Source organism: Atta cephalotes, assembly GCF_000143395.1.
Source record: "Atta cephalotes unplaced genomic scaffold scaffold00025, whole genome shotgun sequence".
NCBI classification, from domain to species: domain Eukaryota; kingdom Metazoa; phylum Arthropoda; class Insecta; order Hymenoptera; family Formicidae; genus Atta; species Atta cephalotes.
In genome coordinates, this window is record NW_012130089.1 from 2,066,189 (window position 1) to 2,087,289 (window position 21,101).

At 33.0% G+C, this 21,101-nt stretch overlaps 1 protein-coding gene across 1 annotated transcript in view; it reads left to right on the forward strand.

Annotated features, from left to right (window-relative positions):
* Positions 1–21,101, forward strand: part of LOC105620292 (probable G-protein coupled receptor B0563.6) — a 33,622-nt gene that overhangs the window by 10,371 nt on the left and 2,150 nt on the right. Inside the window, exons 2-3 of the mRNA XM_012201796.1 lie at positions 18,887–19,036; positions 20,399–20,649. Of these exons, the coding sequence (XP_012057186.1) occupies positions 18,887–19,036; positions 20,399–20,649 (401 nt within the window). The remainder of the gene's footprint in view (positions 1–18,886; positions 19,037–20,398; positions 20,650–21,101) is intronic.

Here is a 21,101-nt window from a genome sequence, read left to right on the forward strand (position 1 = left end):
CGAAAAAATTCTTTGTGATTTGTCCGATGGTTCTGTACGATCGATGCATCGGGATACAATACGAGGGAAGGCGAGATAAAAGGGACCATCCAAGTTTGATTACCCCATAGAGAAGATAATCAGATTGCCGCAACAAGCGCTGATCAAAGGAATTATCAGAAGCGGAGAGAACATGTATCCGTCTCAAAGTAATCCCTTTAACGTGTAACACCTGCGCTCGCACGTGCGTGCAAATTTATTGTATTTTTGACATTCCATTATGCGAAATTATATGAAAATTTTGTTACGTGGACATAACTAATTAGGAAAAAGAGAGAGAGAAGGGACACGCGAATTTGGGTTCTTGTCACTGCACACTGATGGAGGCTTATTGCTTTTAACTTTTATGTAAGCAGTGACGACTTAATGAAGAGAGTTGCGTGTGTCTGGAAAGAAAAGGCAGATTAAATAAAAAGGCATGACATCGATCAAATATATAGAAAAATTGGACTACTATGTCAATGTTGGAAGCAGGCGTATTGTAATACGCTCTTTGGCGATTAATTCAGATGACGAATGATGAATGATACCTTGCCCTGAAAATTATCTTAATGTTCTTCTAAAGAGATTTCTTTATTTCTACGTCACGACATATGTATTTTGACACCTTTCCGCATTCTCAGACTTCTAGATTTAGAAAATTTTAAATAAATCACCCGATGACAGTGGCAGTTGACCTCGAAATAATTTTGAATTTACGCAAGATTTCTTTTGAAGATGAAACTTTTATCATTTATCTTTTTTAAAGATGATATCGACTACTAAATTTTTATCAAAAATCTGATTCGTTTTTTGGCTGTGAAAAAATAACAAAAATCATAAGTAGTTTATAGTGTCTAGAAGAAATATGTAAAATTGCAAATCAAATGGTAGTCATTTTCAAGATATAATCATGCATTTTGGAAACTACTTTTCGCAAAAAAAACGTTTAAAGTTTCACGTTCATTTTGAAAACATGATTAAAAATTTTACACTTACACTAAATCATTTACTACAGTTATAATTCTCTGCCGAAGTGATTACTTCTAAAAAGTCGCTTTGACTTTATAAAAGTTATGTCATTTTTTTGTATTAATTTTTTACATAATATTTATGTCATTTTCTAATATATTTATTTTATGTTAAATTTAATTTAAATGAATTCACAATTTATAAATGACTATATAAGTAGCATATAAATTCATATCGAATTATTTAAGCATAAAATTCAGCTTGATCTTTAAAAACATTTATTCCCTAACAATTACAAATAAATCTATCAATAGAATTAACAATTCAAATATTAAAATAAATAAAGGTTATTAACACTCTTCTATAAAAGACATCCAGTGTTGGCTCTTATTTGTTTTAATTAATAGCCCTTTATTTTAATATTTGAATTTATTCTCTACTTGTTGTGTATTCACATTTATGATCCTAAGAAATTCTTTGTTTAATATTGTTTCATGTTAAATTTAATATAAATTCTCCAATTGTGTAATTGCATCGATATGACAGAGACGTGATGATTGTGAACAAATCTCCGCATAAAGACCGATATTTCATCGTCTGAGATATTTTACGAAACATCGGAAACATTTATATTATAAAATCAGTTAAATTGGAGGAAAACAAAGGGTGCGAATAAGTCTTATCGAAATAAGCGCGCCTGCCTGTCTCAGTTGTAAAGTTTCAAGAAAAAATATTTCATCAGGGATATCAATATTAGAGGAGAACCCTTCTTTGTTTCTTCAAATAATTCTTCCGACTTCCAACTTCAGAAACTGTTAGTCGTGACACAAGATCATTGCTTATTATAGGAGTTTCTCGTAACTGGTACCACAGGGAAAATCTACAATATTAAATCCACACTATCCACACTAGGTCGGCGATATTACAGATCCGAATAACGATGCACAGGTTACTTCGGGCTTTATGAATATTAACGATCGCACATGAGCATTGTCATCCGCTTCGCTCGGATAGTATTAACCGCCACGTTAAATAACAGAGAGCTATGGCTATGCGAAATAGCACTCGATGCCGAAATCGATATTGCAAAATTGTTCCAAGTGATCGCTACGTACATAGATCAATCAATTTCCGAGTAAAATATATACGTGCAAATCCAAGTAAAAGCGAAGAAATTGAACTGAAATCGTTTTATGGTAAATTAAGCTTTACTTGATGCATATTTGCTTGATCCACAAATTAAAGGGCGGTCGCGAAATTACCTAATATTTGTTATCGTCGCATTAAGAATGATGTATTCACTTTCGTAAGATCGACGTTTGATTGTGCAAAAAATAGATCAAGATTGTAATCCTGGTATCTCATTTCGTAGTTCTCTCGGTATATACATATACCGTAATGATCGGCCTGATAAGGTAATATCAGTAACGTTGGAATGTACTTTTCCACCGCAATATAGTTGGACGAGAGGTTGATAAATCGAGTTAAGGAATTGCAATGAATGTGGAGTATTTGTCACGTAGAAAGCTCTCGGCATTTTAGTACGGATTCATCTCTGTGTGAGTACCTATAATTCAATCACGGAGAAGATTTCCGTACTTTCGTCAGAAAAATTGCAAACTTTTTTGGGTCAGAAACAACTTTGTCATTTACTTTAACTTGTTAATACACAAAATTTTCCTCTTCTGTATAAATATATCTTAAAAAGGAAGAGAAAAATATTATATTTCAAACTATAAGTTTATTTAAAAAAAAAAAAAAAAAAAATCTAAAAATCGCACTTCAATCAGATTATGAGATATATCAAATATCAAAAAAGAATATACAAAATTGTAAAAATATATATGTTTGCATAGACAGAAAAAATGATGTACTAACATTAGCTAATAGTAATTTAATTAAAAATAATTTTGTTAATTCAATAACAATGTTGACACTGTGACAGTGTTGACTGCTATAAATAATTAGATATACACCTATGTGAGTTTAATGCATATCAACAAGCATTTTTAGTGTTAATTTAACCTTCTGTATAAGTCCCTTTTATCACAAATAAAATTTATTCTCTTTTTGTATTCATTTTTGCACAAGAAGGCTTAGTTAAGTTTTTTCGGCCAAAATGAAAAAGATCCGATGTACAGATTACATGTCATATTTATCAAATAAAAATTTTTAATATTTAAGCTAAGAAACTATTTAATAATAGAATGTTAATATCAATTTTTTTGAAAAACTCAGAGCAGTAAAAAAAATTTGGGCTAGATAAAAAAGACTCAGATTGCGGAAAGAATAGAAATATGATCGCAAACGGAGAGTTAATACATTTCCTATATTACCATCTGTATATGAATTAAGAATACTTTGCATTGATTTTACATGATATATTCTGAGAAAAATAGATTCTGGAGAGAACAACTTTGCAAGATTTATCAACGAAAACTTTTACTTAAAAGTACATTTTATTGAAAAATATATTTTATTAGAAAATGTATTTCAATGTAAAAACATTTATTTAAAATGACATTATATAAAAAAAATAAGAGTATGACGCACGATGATCAGTTACAAAAATTTGTGCAGTCAAAATATTAATAAAACAAAACATACATGTCCTTGTTTTAATGTTAAAATTTCTTTCATTATTATTAAATTATCTGCAAGAATATTTTCAATTAAATTGCTATTAATATCCTTTTTTTCCATCAATGATTCTTGATTCACTAACAGATAATAAATTTGAAATCAAGACTAAAAAACGATTGAAAAAGTAAATCTTAGCTGCTCCTCGGAATTCCAGATCATAGTAGATTTTGCAATTTATATGCGACGAAGGCCACGTCCGGCATATTCGGAGAGGAGAGGAGCTGTCAGTAGTCACGTAGGACAGGTAGCTCGATGTTGAATAACGCAGAATGGATGAGATCGATTCACTCTCGTGGAAATCCGCGTGTCATTTGACGATGCCCGCTCGTGGGCAGGATAGTCAGTTTGACCGACGAGAAATCTATAGACGAGTACTTCTTACCTCGCACTCTTCGATTCGGAGTAACATTTTCTCTCGAATAGGTGCAATCTTTCGACCGTAAACATTATGGACTATTAATGTCAACTTTATATCTGACATAATATCACGCCCATTACCTAAATCAAGAACTAATTCATACAGCAAAAAGTATTTAAAAGTACCTTAACATTAAAAATATACATTCATTATTTTTTACTAAAGATGATCTGAATTTATATGGCTAACTATCAAATTGAAAGTGAATGCACACTATAAAAAATAGCAGTTTGAACTTAATATCATATTGTGTTTATATAATTCTCACTATATTGATGCAATAACATTAATATGGTGTGGATTTAACATCAGGAATTTGTTGATATAAACACCAAGGATTTTACATCCACGCCATGTTGGTGTTAATTTAACTTTGTATAAACATCGCATGGATCTTAAATTCACACCAGGGATGTTAAATCCACATTTTAGATAGCTGATGAATCTTCATTTCATTTCAAAGCATTGTATACTTATATAGTGTTTTCTTATAACATTTATCGAACTTTATTGCCACACATATATACGATCGAAGGTGCAATCATGTTAAGATCGAAGAGAGAACGTTCTTTATCCATCCATCTTGTTTAAGAAAGAATTATACAAATACACTGTAGTAACAAGAATTGATCGGAAGCAGAGCATTTTTACTAAATATGTTTTACTCACGGAAGTATGTCAACCAACGCGTTTCCGTATCCGCGAAATGATAATGATAATCGATCCGAAATTCATAAATTCATAATGCTTCTCGCGTCGGTGTCAACGTAGATTTAAGGATTCAGTATACGGGCCTGGTATATTAAGAAATTGTGGACTACCCCCAGCTCCATAAATATTCATACCCAACCCGGCATTACCCGTAAGATAATAATTAACAATTCATTTACTTCGTGCCGCTGTCGCTTTTTCTTCACGCGGTGGGAAAACCCAATATCGATACGGAAGTTTTCGCAGAGCGTTGAAGTTTTTTCTTCTTCTTTTTTTACAAAAATGCGCGTTGACTTCGCCTTTATCTCGAAGGAAAATCAAAGACATGAATACGGCTTTATGAGATGTCTCGCGTGTTTCTCGTTGTGTGAATGCGCAAAATGTACACACTCGAAGATTGACCCGACTTCTGACAGAAAAATCCTCTAAACATATTCTCATATCGTCCACCAATGACAATAAGAAGCCTTTGGAAAAATTCTCACGAATCTCTGACTTTTTCTCTATTCTCTCCTCCATTTTCGCAGTGATAATCCGTATATCCAATACAGTTTTCTTTCTACGCTCGTACGATGAAATTGCAGTTATCGTAGGACGATTTATTTATTTGAAGAAAGCTTCATTTAAAAAAAAGAAAATACATACTCTTGCTCTCGCAAATACGAGCATTTCCCGAAGCGGTTAAACAGCTGCAGCATTCGTTCTCTTAAGTCATATATTTGCATGGCTGCGACATTGCGTTTCAGCCAGCAACTAAGGAGATTCAGTGGCCCCGATCTTAAGGTTGGCATTAAGATAAAACAACTTGAGATTACGAGGAACAAACGAATATTTTCAAACGTAGTTTGTAGCTCCTTCGTCAGCTCCATCACAAGGCTTCGCGATTTAAACGTTGCCAAGTGCTGAGACTACGTTATTGAGAGTCCATTAATGTTTGCAGCATGCATCGATTGATAAAGAAAAAGATTATTTTACTCTAAATCTTTTGGAGCAAAAAGTTGAGTTAGTCTTGAAGAAAGAGTGAAAATTTTTTACTCTTGAACAAGAATGGCAGATTTTCACTCTTTTAGAATAAAATTTCACTCTTTTAAAGTTGAGATTCACTCCAAAGAAATGAAATCTTTCTCCTTTGTTTGGAGCGTGTGACTTCACTCCTTAGAGTGATTTGTACGCCAAAAGAGTGAAATTTTATTCTTTTTTTTTCAGGATTGATTCAATTTTCAGTCTCTTGGAATGAGATTTTAGAAAATAATTCTTTCGCGAAGATAAAAACATTATTGTTTTGTAAATATTAAAGAAGAAATGGTAAAAAAAGTACAATTGAGCCCTTATAAAAAACATGTGTCTCTTATTTTTGTCTAGGAAATAACATTGCTTACCAAAATTAAAAAGAGACACTTCCATAAGTTTTCTTGTTAATACAATAAATAATGAACTAAATTTAGTTCACAAATAATAAATTAAATTTGAGTTCAATTAATACATTCCTTGAATCAAATTCTTGTTTAATTCCATTGTTTTAATTAAATTAACGACACATTGAGTAGGAACAGTGTAATCTGTAGAAATAATTAAAAATAATTCAAATTGGATACAATTTGACATTATAAATATTATAGTATGTAGAAAATCTTTGCCGTATGATGTTTCGCATTTTTATACCAGTTTATCACTAGACGCTCGATTGACCAAGTATCAACGTTAGTCGCGCCAAGCAAACAAAATTCCAGATATGTCCATATTTAACGTTAAATGTGCAGTGAGAATACGGAGTACTCTATTCAGGACGGTTTCGGTCTTTATAATTCCGATGTATTGCCTCCATGTGATAATCGAGCTGCAGACTCGAGCCGGGGGACCATTATAGCTTCACTTAACGTTCCACGGTGTGTCATTCCAAGTCGCATGCCATACATTTTCGCGTACACGGCGAAACCACTGCACCAGATTGTACGTGTGAGTCTTCTTATTTCCGCGCGTGCTGCACATCAAGCGTCGCTAACGTTTATTTACTAACAGAGACCGTGCTGTGAGAGCTCGCGAATTTACACTCTCATTACGCGAATCGCGGAAGGGAAATTACTGGCGGAATTACTTCGAAAAATTTGAAAAGAAGAAGATTAAAGTAGTACGAGAAAGCACTCTGCTTTTTCGCTCCAACAGTAAGAGTAAAACAAAACATTTTTTTTATCCAGTTGATTTCCAATCGTTTGCAGCTCAGAAATTAATCAGATAATCCGTAGATATAAAAAGCTACTAATTTCTATTATTAAGTTTTATATACAACATTACGATATGTTCTTAAATTTTAAGTAATTTAAATTTTTCGACACAAAATTATATTCATTTACTTTTTAATCTGATCTGAGAGTTAATATTAATTGTAAGAGGGTCAACGTTTTATTAAAAAAAAAGCTACAATATGAGATAAAGTGTTTGATGTATTTGAGACTATAAATAATAAAATAATTATCGTTACTAGCTTTATTTTTATAATTACTGCAATGTGTTAAATATAATAATTTTAAATAATTTTTAAATAATAATAATAATTATTATTATGTGTATAATTTTACAAAAAAATACGCATAGTTGGCACCAAAAATAATTAACAATTATAATTAAATTGACATAATTGCAATTATTTTTTCTTTCATTGTGCATCTTCCTTGCACGAGGAAGATGTACAATCAATTTTTCCAGGCGAAAATTTTGCGCCACGTTGTCGTTGGACAAGATCCATCTTCACCGATGGATACATCCGTCTCGACGTCTTAATTTTTTGATATAACGACCAGAGAAGGGTCGGATTTCATGGGGGATATATAGGCGTGGGATGCTGGTGTCCGATTGCCAGGCGCGATTTAGAACAACGGTTAATCTTCCGGAAAAGTTTCGTCGTGCCATCCCGACGTTCACCCAACTTTTCTGACGTCCGACATAGCGAAACGTTCAATCGCGGCTGTCACGTCTTACCGCTGCGCTTCTTTTTACTCCATGAAATTCCCGCTTTTCTCGTCCACGTCCGCCTGTTTCGCGGTGACGACGACGACGACGCCAGTCAATCGAAGTTTGTAACATACCCGAACATGTGCACTCGCACATGTGCAAGCAAGATCGTCCGAAAGCAGCGGAATTCGTCGAAATAAATGTCGGACTAAAACGACTAAAACGACTCGTAACTTAAGTTACATGTATGTTTACCATCGTGAAGAAAACGATTTAGCCGCGGACTATGAATTCCCTACTGCTATTATTCCGATCGATATTTTTGTTACGAGTCCGTGGCATATCTTCAGCATAGGCATCTCTCTTCAGAGAGATCAATTTATTTTGATAAGACCATCCCTGGTTTATTTTTGGTGCCATATAACTTTATGAAAGAAGGACACAATTTTTTTCGGGGTTGTTTTATTTCTACATTTGCTTATGTACTTCTCTTCATGGAAAATTCGTACACTTGTTCATGAATTATGTTATTTTGGTATTAAATTTGAATATCGATTTGACATAAAATAATATAATGAATTTTGAAACGTAAATTCTGTAAATGAAGAAAATATGTGTTACTTTTGCTTTAACATATTAGAAATATTAATTTTACTGGAAAAATATATTTCTTAATAGTTTGTGTTTTCTTACAAATTACTTCAATGCTACATTTTTTATTTTAATGTGTTATATTTGTATTGCTTTTTTATTTTTATGTTAAATTAACATAAAATTATGTAACATACATATGAAAATAAATCCGGATAAATTTTAAAAAACTTTTTTGAACGCCGTGGAACACTTTTACTTCCTAGTAAACGGAAGTGCTGGAGATAAAGACAAAGTGTCCACACGAAGTTAAATCCATCATCTAGCGCAAGCTTAGCGTCATATCGTCCAGTCGCACCATTATTCGCTTCATGTTCCGCCTTATGAGTAATAAGAGACAAACGATGCTACACAATATTTCATCAAACTTCGCCTCTGTGTAGCAACGTGCTATAAAACGAATCCCACCTCGATGTAAAGTTTGTAAACCTGCATACCGCCAATAACGGAGTAAATTGAGCGCCTGTAAACGTAGCAAGTGTCGTCGTCGTCGTTGTTGTCGTCGGCGTCAGCGGTGGCGTCCCGGAATCCCGGATATGGATAACGATTCCTTTCGCACTGGAGTCTATTCCCGGCGGAAGGCTTCGCATTCGTGAAGAGTTCCCTGGGGGCGTCGCGCAGTAAAAAGAATAACGAGAGCCGGCCGCGTGGAGAATGCACTTTGTATGCAAACGCACGGAGAACGGTCGTTAATTCCCGAGCACCGAACGAACCGAGAGCGAGCGACTCGTCTCCTTAGATAACCCATCGTTACATCGAATGACTAGTTAAAACTTCTCTCTAGCCATTGACTAGCGAGCGCGGATCAAATCCTAAGTACTCGCTCCGACGCACGAACGCGCGAACTCATTAACGACGATCTCTTTCTCTTTCATCGTCTGGGGGCAAATCGATCATGTAGTTTTGTGCACGGCATCGACGACAGAAAGATAAGAAGAAAATTACCTTCTTGCAATTTTACGTGCATTATTCCAACTTAGAAATGAAAAAAAAAAACATTTTTTTACTTTGGAATAAAAACCGAATAAAAATCTAGTTTTTTGATAGGAAAATGACGACTTTTTTTATCAAAATCGTGAAAAAATATAAAATTAATTTTTCTTATATATTCATCATTTATCATTCATAAAATTTAATATTAAAATGTTTACATGTAACGGAAGCAAATTTCTTTTTTTCTGTTTTTTATAATAATATTATCTTTATACAGAAATCTTTTGAATGAATTTAATAAAACTGAATTTTAGAACAACAAAATGGTATCAAATACTCCAAAAAAAAATACATATTTGAGTTGAAAACTTTCAGAGTAGAGTAAGAAACTGATTTCTATTGAATGTCTTTACTATCTCCGAAAGCTTTCTATTGTCTTCTCGATTCTCTCGTACACCTTAATCGAACGAATACGAGTCGCTGTATAGCAGAAATGTCGTTTCTGCCAAACGCGCGACAAGAAGGAAAAGAGTTATTGTAATCCCACGCGCGTCTGTCTAAAGACGATTCCTTCGAATAGTCGGAACATCGAATACGATATATGCGGCAATACTCGAACGTTATTTTCTCGGAAATGCGTGTCGAGGACACGCGCAAATTAAATCTTTCCGTGTCGCGCGATGTATACGTATGTATGTACATACGTCCGATACGACATGGACGGAGAGTCGTGTATCAACGTATGTAGGTATCGACGCGTTCGATCTTTTCGCGTGTCGTCACTTGCAACTTCTGAGATCGATGAGTTGGAATCGCTAAATCAGTGATGCACAACTTGCGGCTCACGTATTTGAATTTTTTGCGGTTTACCGGCTTATAACTAAAAATATGAAATTATATTTTTTATTTTATGCAAATAAATAAAATGCGGCCCAAGAGATTTTATCTGTTTCTAAAAATAGCCTTCTGAAAATAATTCTTATTCTTCCTGCGGAGCTGATGTGGATTTGTTGGACTGAATATGTAGTGATTATTTGAATAATAAAGCTTTTGATGAGTAAAAATAATTCAGCTTTCTCTGTGAAGTAATCAAGGTCAAATAGTTCAATTTTTTTTATATTACACCTGCATAAATTTGGATTACTCTTATTAAAATAAACTTTTAATGAAGCATATTGCAACCAAGGAATTCTCTGATTTTAATAAGCTTTGTGTATATTAAAATATAGATGAAAATAAGATACACGTATTTTTCTTAGAACTGTTAAGTTGTATGTTAAGAGTGTGAAATTCTTTCTTCTTTGAAGAAAATTGGTTCTTTTTAAATTAATGTTGTCAAAAAAATAGTTTCAGTAAAAGTTGAATAGTTTTTCAAAATAATGATAACAAATTTTTTTAATTGTTTATGAATAAAATATTTTTTGTAAAAAGATTTTTTATCACTGTTTGTGAATGTGTTAAAAACATTTTTTTATATTTTTTATATTTTTCATATATTTTTCATATATTTTTAGACGATATTCAATCAGAAAGAAAAAAACTAGTTTTTTTTTCAAAGGAAGGTTTCATTCTCTTAATATGCGACTTAGCACTTATAAAAAAAAAATGTCCCTTATTTTTGTCCATATTTTAACATGTGCGAAGTTTATTAAGATTGGAGAGAGAGAGAGAGACACTTGATTGTGTTTCCTTATTAATACTCTATTTTTTTTATACAAGTCATTTTAGATTCTTAAAATTAATTAATGTATTCAACATATATTAAATGGGTCACAACCCCAGTGTCATTGTGTTACAGATTTTGGCGTCAGTTTCGAAGATTTAAAAAAAGTTGTGCGTCACTGCTCCAAACAGTCAACATTTCAATCCAGATCAATTCGCTCTTGATTGATTTGTGTTTCGTGCAGGATGCGGTTTCCGTCGTCCCCGAGCGAATCTTTGCGTCGCGAAATAGCGATTCGTTCGTTGCGCGAGACATATACGATTTATCTGTCTGTGAAAAAAGAATCTTGGAACGAACGTGCTCTCTCTAACTTCCTTAACTTTGTCCATATTGTCTAGCATAAACAATGATTAAAAAGACAGAATTTCGAGAAATTTCGACGCAAACATCGGTAATGTGTTCTGACGGCTCTTTTTCGTTATTCTCTACGATATTACCGTGGAATGATTTATTACCGGGTGTACAATATTACAGAGAGTATCACTCTCGTTTCTCCGGCTACTACTTTTATAGTCGTTATGAATTTCCAACGACTGTTCACTGTCCTGATTTCAATCTTGATTTCTTTTTCGTTTCAACAGATCTTTCTATCTATCAGAGATGTGAAAATTATTTGAGTACAAAAATCAATTAAGTAAAAATTAAGATTCAATTCGATATGATTCTGAATCTTTATGATTCGAATCCGAATACTATGCAAAAATTTCAAATTTAAGAAGTTAATAGTACATATGGAATAATACATATGGACAACCTTAATAAAAAAGATATTTCCTAATAATAAGTAAAACAGTGTAATCATATTATTGAAATAAAAGATGTTATTTTATTAAGACTAATCAATTTTTAAGGTTAAAATTATTTAATTTAATTATAATTAAGTAGTTGTGAATTTCAAAAACCAGTTTCGATTTCTACTGAGTTACTCTTTAGTCTGCTTTTGATGTCCACCGATTAATTCAGTTACGCGTAACAATTATATACCAGATTCATATCTATTTGTAACTATATTTTTATTTGTAATTTTTGTACTGTGTACCTACTATCTAATTGTAAATAATATATATTTTATTAGCCTTATATTAAACATTTAACTACAAGTATATTTAAAATTATTTTACATCATATAATCATTACTATACCATATTTCTCGTATCGAAACTTTTTTATTATAAATTAAAATTCAACTTAATAATAATTAAATTATTAATTATTAAAATAAAAGTTATGCTTCAATAATTCGATTCAATTTGATTTGATTCGAAAAAATTAAATTCGATTTGGCGATTTGATAAGCAACCTTGATTCACATATCTTTATTATTTATTCGATCTATTAAACTAATAAATGTTACAGATTCTTTTAACGTTTAATGGCCTATCAATCTATTTGTCATCAGTTCGATTCTACATCAAACAAATCATTATTGCAACGTACTATTATACTGTAGCGAAATTTAATTCCAATATAAGATTAACAGAGATTCCGAAGCATCTAATAACTGTTGTTCAAAGATATTCACCTAGAACAGTTTATTAACTCAAGAATGAATGCAGCGGCTGCACTTGACGGAGGTACGAATAAGATACCAGAGCGCATCGCCCATTGATCGGCAGCAGAAATAATGGAAACTTCGTATTACATGCGTTTTTCAACAGGTGGTGTGAATACTGGCGCAGAGGCGCTGTGAGTTCGATAAGACGTATCGCAAACTGTAGGAAAAAAACGCTCCACTAAGTTCAACATTTGACTTCCATCGCGCTTCCTCGGATCAAATGTCTGTAGATATAGTAATTTTAACGCGATGAAATTAAATATCTTTATATTAACTTTCCAAAGTTGACAATGGCTCTATTGAATACACACAAGTTAGATATCAAAGGAGCAATGGTAACTTAATTCCTTGAGTTAAATAGCATTTTGTTTTAACTTTTTGTGTCAAAATATAATCAATCCATTTCTGTAATTAATTGAATAAACAATGTCCATATTAACATACTTCGAAAATAATAAATTAAATTTAAATCAAATTTAATATATTTTCTTGGGTTAAATTGTTTAATTTAATGTTGTTTTAGTTAAATTAATGATATATATAATGAATAGAAGCGATCTTAAAAATGATTAAAAGTATTGTAATTTAAATTAGATATAATTTGACATTATGAATTTAAGAATGCATTCAATATAAATTTTATTTAATATATAATATATATTTTATACATTTTTTTGTTAAAAGATGTTAAACAATTTTCTTTACATTACATTTGCAAATTTGAATTATTCTTATATACTTAGTATATTTATACTTAGTATTTATTCTTTGTTATATAAGTTACGTTATTCTGATTGTTTGAAATTATTTCGTGCCCTTTTAATTAACATAAATTAAATATATTACAAATCCAGCATCAGTAATTCTTACAAATTTTGATGTCAACTCCGAAAAGTTAAATCATAAAGTTTACTATTAAATTTTACCTTGTACTTTGATCGACAATATCTGAGAATCGGCTCGCGTACGTTTATGTTTTGAAATAATAAGAGGAAGTTGAGAGAGAAGAACTAGAGATCAAATGAGGAATATGTGTTTAATTTAGGATCCGATAATAAAATTATTATTTCTTTCCTGAGTCTAACTTTATGGTATTATTTTTGATCGGCATTAGCTCGATCTTACAGCCTGGCGAAGCAAAATTAACAGTAAATTTGTACGATTATCTTTAGACCTTTATCAATTTGTGGATTTCTTTTATCATCCTTAGCCTTGATTCGGAAATAATAATCCGGAAAAAAAAATTTGGACACGTCATTGATCATGTCGTTGTTTGTCTCAGAAAATAATTTTTTCTTCCTTATATCATTTTGATTATCATATTGATATTCCACAGATAACGCTCGGTGATAACGTCAGAACCTAATATAGGGCCTAATATGGTGGATCATTTCCTATTTTTTAAATTCACCCGTCTCGATCAGGCGCGAATCATTCAAACGCGTGTATATCCCTCGCGACATGATAAACGATGCGTTTAACGATCTACGCGAAAACAGCCGCTTTTATAGAGTTAAAGTAACCGTTCAGGTGCGCGACATCGCAGAGTAGTTACGCTGCGGGGATGTTGACAAATGGATGCTACAGCTGGCTTCTCCCTCAGGATTTCGATAAATTAAACATGTTGCGAGGACGCGATTTGTAAAATGTCGCCGGGCGACGCCGTCATCGAGACATTTTTCTTCACTATTCCTGTATTTGTTGACATACACTTGCTGAGAACGCAGGGTGGAGGCAGATATTAACTTCAGGCGTGACAATGATTCAGCATCGTAGAGTGTCATAGTATTTATCAGTTGTGAGAATTTCAGCACGTAACTTGAACGTAATATTGCTCTCTTATTTCAAGAGTTACACAAGAGCTCAAAAAATATAATTTAAAAAATTATTTTCATAAACGAGTTAAATAAATATTATTCTATTAATCATCACAAATATAAATTAACTTAACATTATGAAAAATTGTCAAAATCAAACTCTTTTCAAACTAGTCATAAGAGGACCTATAATCAAGTAGATTAATCGCGCATTATTTATAAAGTTTAAGTACTTTGATTTCTTGAATAATCGTTTACAGTTGTTATTGTCACACTAATGTCCATTTCCATCAATGTAGATTAACTTTAATCTTGGTTCAACTTCCTCTTCGTCTTTTTCTAGGTCTAAAGATTAGAAAAAGACGAAGAATAGGTTGAAGCGAGATTAAAGTTAATTTACATTGGTGGAAATACACATAAATGGTCTTTATGACACTCAAGACACTCGTAAAAGATGTCAAACAATAATGCGTTACTGACGTCTCCATCAGTAAAGGAATAGGGAGGAAAGTTTTATACCATGTAAATCAATGTTCTAACACACGACAGCTGTTTAAGGGATGAAAAAAAGATCGGCGTATTTTGTGAACGTTCCTCAATCTTCGTACCGCATTTAAGAGATATCCGCATTAAATATCTGTGCGTTTTATAAAATTTATTTCTATTAGTCGGTTCTTTAACAATCCGGGCTCTATGGATTTGTCACTTCTCGTGCCTTTTCCTTGTTAGCGAACCGATAGATGAGGGCGAACAAGAAAACGCCGAGGAATCGGCCAATCAACGTGACAGGGTTTAGTAAACGAACCGTGACCCGAAAACGGGTCACTGACACATTAATTCCAGTCTCAGTGTCTGCGTGCGTTAACGAGCACCGACGCCCACCGACATCCGTCCGTCTTTTAGAAAAATGGAAAACGTGGATCAGCCGCGGTAATTTCCGGTAATTGACGCGCGACGGCCACTTTAATACTATTCTTCTCGTTTTTATGAGATTCCAAGCGATTCGTCACAACGGACGTCTCAGTGATCACCGATGAATCTTCATATACAAAAAAAAATATAATGGTTACCATTACTTTCTAAATCTCGTGGAGTGAAATCTCACTCGAAGAAACTGAAAATTTAGCCCGTCTTGGAAAAAGAATGAAAATACGGCCACTCTTGTTCAAGAGTGGCAGATTTTCTTTTTAGAGTGACATTTACTCTTTTAAAAGGAGTGAAATCTCAATCCCTTTCGAAGAAGTGAAATCTCAATCCCTTTTTTGGAGTGGAATATTAGGGTAGATAGAACCTCACTCCAAAAAAGGATTTGAGATTTCATTTTCATTTCCTTCAGAATCTCTCTCATTCCAAAAGAATAAATCTCACTTTAAAAAGAATAAAAATCTGCCACTCTTGAACAAGAGTGGTCGTATTTTCATTCTTGAAAAAGAGGCTAAATTTTCAATCTCTTCGAATGATTTCACTCCACGAGATTTAGAAAGTGACAACTATACAAGTGACAACTATACAAGTTTTATATGTAGAATTAATGTACGCATAATTAAATAAATTATTTTATAGTTTTTTTTTATTATAAAATATAGAATTAGATAAAAATCATGTAAAAAAATATATAAACTAAGGCAATAATAAGGCAATAATTATTGCGTAATTTCTCGCAATTCAAAAAAATGTTTCTACTTTAATTTCAACTAATTATAAGAGAAAATAATGCAACTTATATACCAGTTTTCGCACAAGTTTAATTTCGAAACTCTATTCTTCGCACGTAACGAAGGTAAATAACAACAGTTAAGGTTATTAGAATGGCTTATTATTAGAATGGCTTATTACACTAGATTACATTATTACATTAACGCGATGAAGACAGAACGTCTCGCGCACACGTCTAAAGGTCCAGTGCATACAAACGACTAGACAATTATTATTGCATAATTTTTCAATTTCGAAATTCTATTACTTTAATTTCAATCTCAATAAAATGCAGTAACTTATATACCATCACACAAGTTCAACACAAGTTCAATTTTTCAATAAATCAATATTAATATTACATGAAGAAACAATGCTCTAACATTATTTGGATTGCATAATTTTATTCGAGTATCTTTGTTTTGTTAAAGTGGCTGCTTGCGATGTCGTACTTGTGCACGTATGTATTTATTTTCGAAGTTCCGTTCATGTATCAAAAGAGTAATTTCAAGAAAACGATAAAAGCGAGGAAGTAGATCGAAGTACTAAAAACCCTCATACTCTCACTCATCGTTTAGCGAAGAAATCGAGAGACCCTAGTGAAACCTAGTTGGTTCTCTCTTGACTTACTGATGGATGAAAGACGAAAAATCGTAATTTAAATGGAAAGACGTAATTTTGCCTTAATGTGACGGCTCCAACATAAAAGTTTTACGAGCTTCCATGATGCGTCGCGTAGCCGGACAGAAAACTCGACTTTCATTCGCGCGGCATTAGCCAATTTCTGAGCGATTCTTGCGACTTTCATACTCCAACGAGCATGTACCGCGCGCTTTAATAAACTTTAGGGAAGAAAAGAACCGAGAGAATTTTCCCCTCGCCATTAAAATGACTGCCGTTCTACAGACGCTTAGGGAAGACTCTACAAGGTGGCTGCAGAACGCGAAATCTGGATCGGTTGGTAACAGAGTCGATTGGTGAATGGTTGAATTTCCCACCCAACACACTCGGTTATCATCGACCGAAGAAGCTTGCGTTACCAGCAAACTCGTCGAGCTTATCGGCGGTTGAAAGCTCGAGGTTGGTCGGTACTAGAGTTGATAAAACCTTGCCAACCTACTGAAGTTCATTCGTCGTACATTGGTTGAAGATAATTCAGGAACGATTACCGAACTGCATCAAAGGGTGAAAGTCGTTTTATTTAATCATAATGAAATTGATCACAAGTCAACTTACAGAGCTCCAATGGAAAAACTACACTCTAAAAATATCAATATGGATTTAACATCATGCGATGTTTATGTAACTTTTGATATTAATATAAACACCAACAGGTACGAATTTAAAATCCCTGGTATTTATATCAACACTATTAAGATATGGATTTAAAACCCACAATATTAAATCCATCAATAGTGAAATTTAAACAGAAGCCTACAACATCCAGATCTAAGGACACCTTCTAAGTACCAAAATTAAAGTAAATTTTATATTGTGTAGAATTGTCATTTGTGATAATGTTCCTTGTAATACTTTGGCGTATAAAAATAAAATCTTAATATTTTGGTAGAAAAGTGATACTTTTCGACGAAACTTTTTTTATTATTAATTTGTCTGAAAGGGCGCCAAGAAGTAAGGCCTAGGATGCAAAATTGTATAAATTCGTCATTGATTAATCTACATCATATTGATGTTAATATTAACAATGCAGTGAGAATTATACAGATCGCATGATATTAAATTCACATCGATATTTTTTAAAATGTAAGCATTGATCTCTGTGAATGGCTGTAATCAATAGTGACATGATTAAATCGGGACATCCCCGCATCAAATCTGAATAATATTTTATTCAATTTATTCATTTATCATTCATTTAACTATCAATAAATATATTAACGCTAAGTATTAATATAATTTGCAAAGAGCTCTGGCAATTTTAGATAAAGACTAATTGTTTTAAGTAACCAAAGTTTCAAGTAACCAAAATTTTTATTAGAGTGCTTGAAGAAGTTTCTTTTCGTCGCATTTATATCCGAAGTAAGTCAGCAATTTTTTTATCTAACATTTACGAAGCGGAAAAAGTGTCGACATCTAATTGCGCTCAGGAAATTCCGCGGAATGAAACGGTAAATACGGGTGTTAATTGGTTTCAATGGACGGTAAAAGCTCGTAACAAGAGATGAAGCGCAACGAGCAGCGACCGACCGTACGAAAACAGGAAATCAATGGAAATTGGCAAAAAAAAATACGTGTAATCACGTTTTTCGATTGTCTAAATTCGCGGGTTTCGATGAAGTTTTAATTTGGAATTAAAATACACAAAAAAAATTACTGTCGACCAATGATTGAGAAATATATGCAAATTTAAGAGTGACACTTGGCTAAAAGAAAAGAGAATTACGAAGAGAGGAGAATCATGAATGTTAACATTTTAGTGCGTTCAGGAACGCATCAATGTAACAGTCAGAAACTGGTAGATATTAAATGCGCGACAAGTATAAAACGGTGGAAACGACTAAGAACACTCAGGGATCCCGTAATAGATCCTGAAGAATGATTTAATCCTATTTCCGTCGTTCTACGCGACGGCCCCGTGGAGACGGAATGAAAAATTCCACCGCGGTGACAGAATATTCTAGGGAAGTTGCGAGAATGATTAAGTGAATCGTGACGCAACGTTCGCCCGCTGTTCTGGGTTTATAAAATCAAGTTAACTCTTGGTCTCGGGGCTCTCTCTTATTTTTTCTCGTCCGACTATCCTCCTTAACCATGGACTCCGTTCCTCTTTTTGTTTCCAGGTTACTCCGCGGCGGCGCTTCTCGCGATCCTTTTCTGCATCCCTTTCGCGCTGAGGGTGCTCATCCATAAGGAGACCGGGGGATGGAGTAGCTGGATCCAGGCCTTCTATCACGCTCACTTCGAACTTTTTCTCGGGAACGGCTGTTTAGGTACGATGAATTGTTATTAACATGACCAGAATCCTGCAGAAATTCCGCTACACGGAGAGAATTTTTTCTTAGAGTTTACCCGTCGTAGTCGTGGGACAACAATGTATATTTCGAAAAATTTTAATGTAAATCTCTCTCATTCATTAATAAAATTACAATAAACTATAAAATATTAATTAATTCTACTGAAGTGCATGATAAAAATCTTTAAAATATTGTATTGTATACCACAACTATCATATTTTTAGGGTAAATTTCAAAAGAAAATTCTCTTTGTATACAAATAATCGACTTGTTCTCTCTCTCCCCTCTCTCTCTCTCTCTCTCTCTCTCTCTCTCTCTCTCTCTCTCTCTCTCTCTCTCCCCCCCCTCTCGTGTTTACACTTACACTTGTGTATTACTCACATATTTATACTTTATTATGTTTAAATTTTTTATTTTTTTATTTCTCTGCATTTATATTTTATTTCTTCATTTTATATTAATGCTTATTATTTTTTTTATTAATTCTTATTCTATTAATTTTCTATTTTTTGTAATAAATTTTCAATTATATTTAATTTTAGCGCTTAAAAGGAGATTATTTCTAGAGCGCTTAAAAAATAGCGATATTTATATTTCTGTATCTCTCTTATTTTTCGAGCTTTAACTAAACTCTGCTTCTCGTTGTTCGCATGCTGCATGTTTTTTCATTTATCTTCACAAATTTTAATGTTAATTTTATTTTATTTGTAATACATCTTTTTCTTCGTACCTATTTTTCTTATATTTTCCATTTTATTTTATTTTTTTCTTTACCATTATTCTTTATTGTATATATTCTTAGAGGACTTGCTCTAGAATATAACCGCTCTAGAATATAAATAAACACTCTTCGTTCATCTATCTTTCTTTCTCGTGCACTTTCTATCTCTCATTAATATCATTCTTATGAAAACGACTGATATGATCCTCAACGGGGAAAAGAAATAAATTTATCTACATTCTACATTATCTATTCTTCACACTGAATGCCGAAAGAAATAGAAGATCGCTCGTGCAGAACTTCTCGCTCGCAACGGAAACTTTGGCTTTTCCATATCTTGCGGCTCTTGTAAGTTACGACGATTATGGCGATTAAAAGTTCGCTCTGACATAGTTCAAAGAAAGAGAATTAGAGAAAATGGAACGCGAAAGGAAAAAAGAACGTTTTGCGCACAACAAAATTCTGCACAGGCGACGAAACGTGATGCGCAAAAATTTTTCGATTAACACCACGTATATATTGCGTGTGGAAACGCACAGATGTCTATGAAGAGAGGTTTTAAGGCGACTCGACATAGCATTATATTCGAGAGATATAGGGGTTAATTGTATGCGTAGGAGTTGGAGTAATGATGCTTCTGGCATTGACAGTGGAGCGTTACGTAAGCGTCTGTCATCCCGGACAACACACGCGACCACTCTGCGGACCACCTCACCTAACAGTGGTACTCATCCCTCTGGCTACATTTCTCGTTTATCTACCGAGTGTATTTCGGGGTGAAATTACGACTTGCCTGCTGGCACCCGACGGTCCTCTAATCTACCAGAAAAGAGACAATCAGACATTTCTCAACTCGTGGTACTATCAGGTAATTCATATTTTTTTTTCTCGCTGGCAAAGTTGTTTTTTCTTTCTAGTCATAACTTCGAAATGATATTTTAAAGCCGACAACACGAATATAACATTGTCAATTTTTTGTTTATTCGTTAATTCTGGAATATTCTTAAGTGACACAATATTTCTCTATTGATACATAAATTATATGTACAAAAAATAGGACATTCATAATTAATGTAACACAAGTTCTTCATACATTCACACTTTTAATAAAAAAATATTTATAATCTAGAATAATAATAAAAGATTATAATAATATTTATAATCTAGATTCTAGATTATAAAAAAGATTTTTGTAAACACAAATAATTTAATTATTAACTTAGAAAAGAAAAGATAGAATGAGCACTGTCAATTTCAATTTTGTAATAATATGGAGTATGTAGTCTAATTGTGTGTATGTGTGTGTGTGTGTGTGTGTGT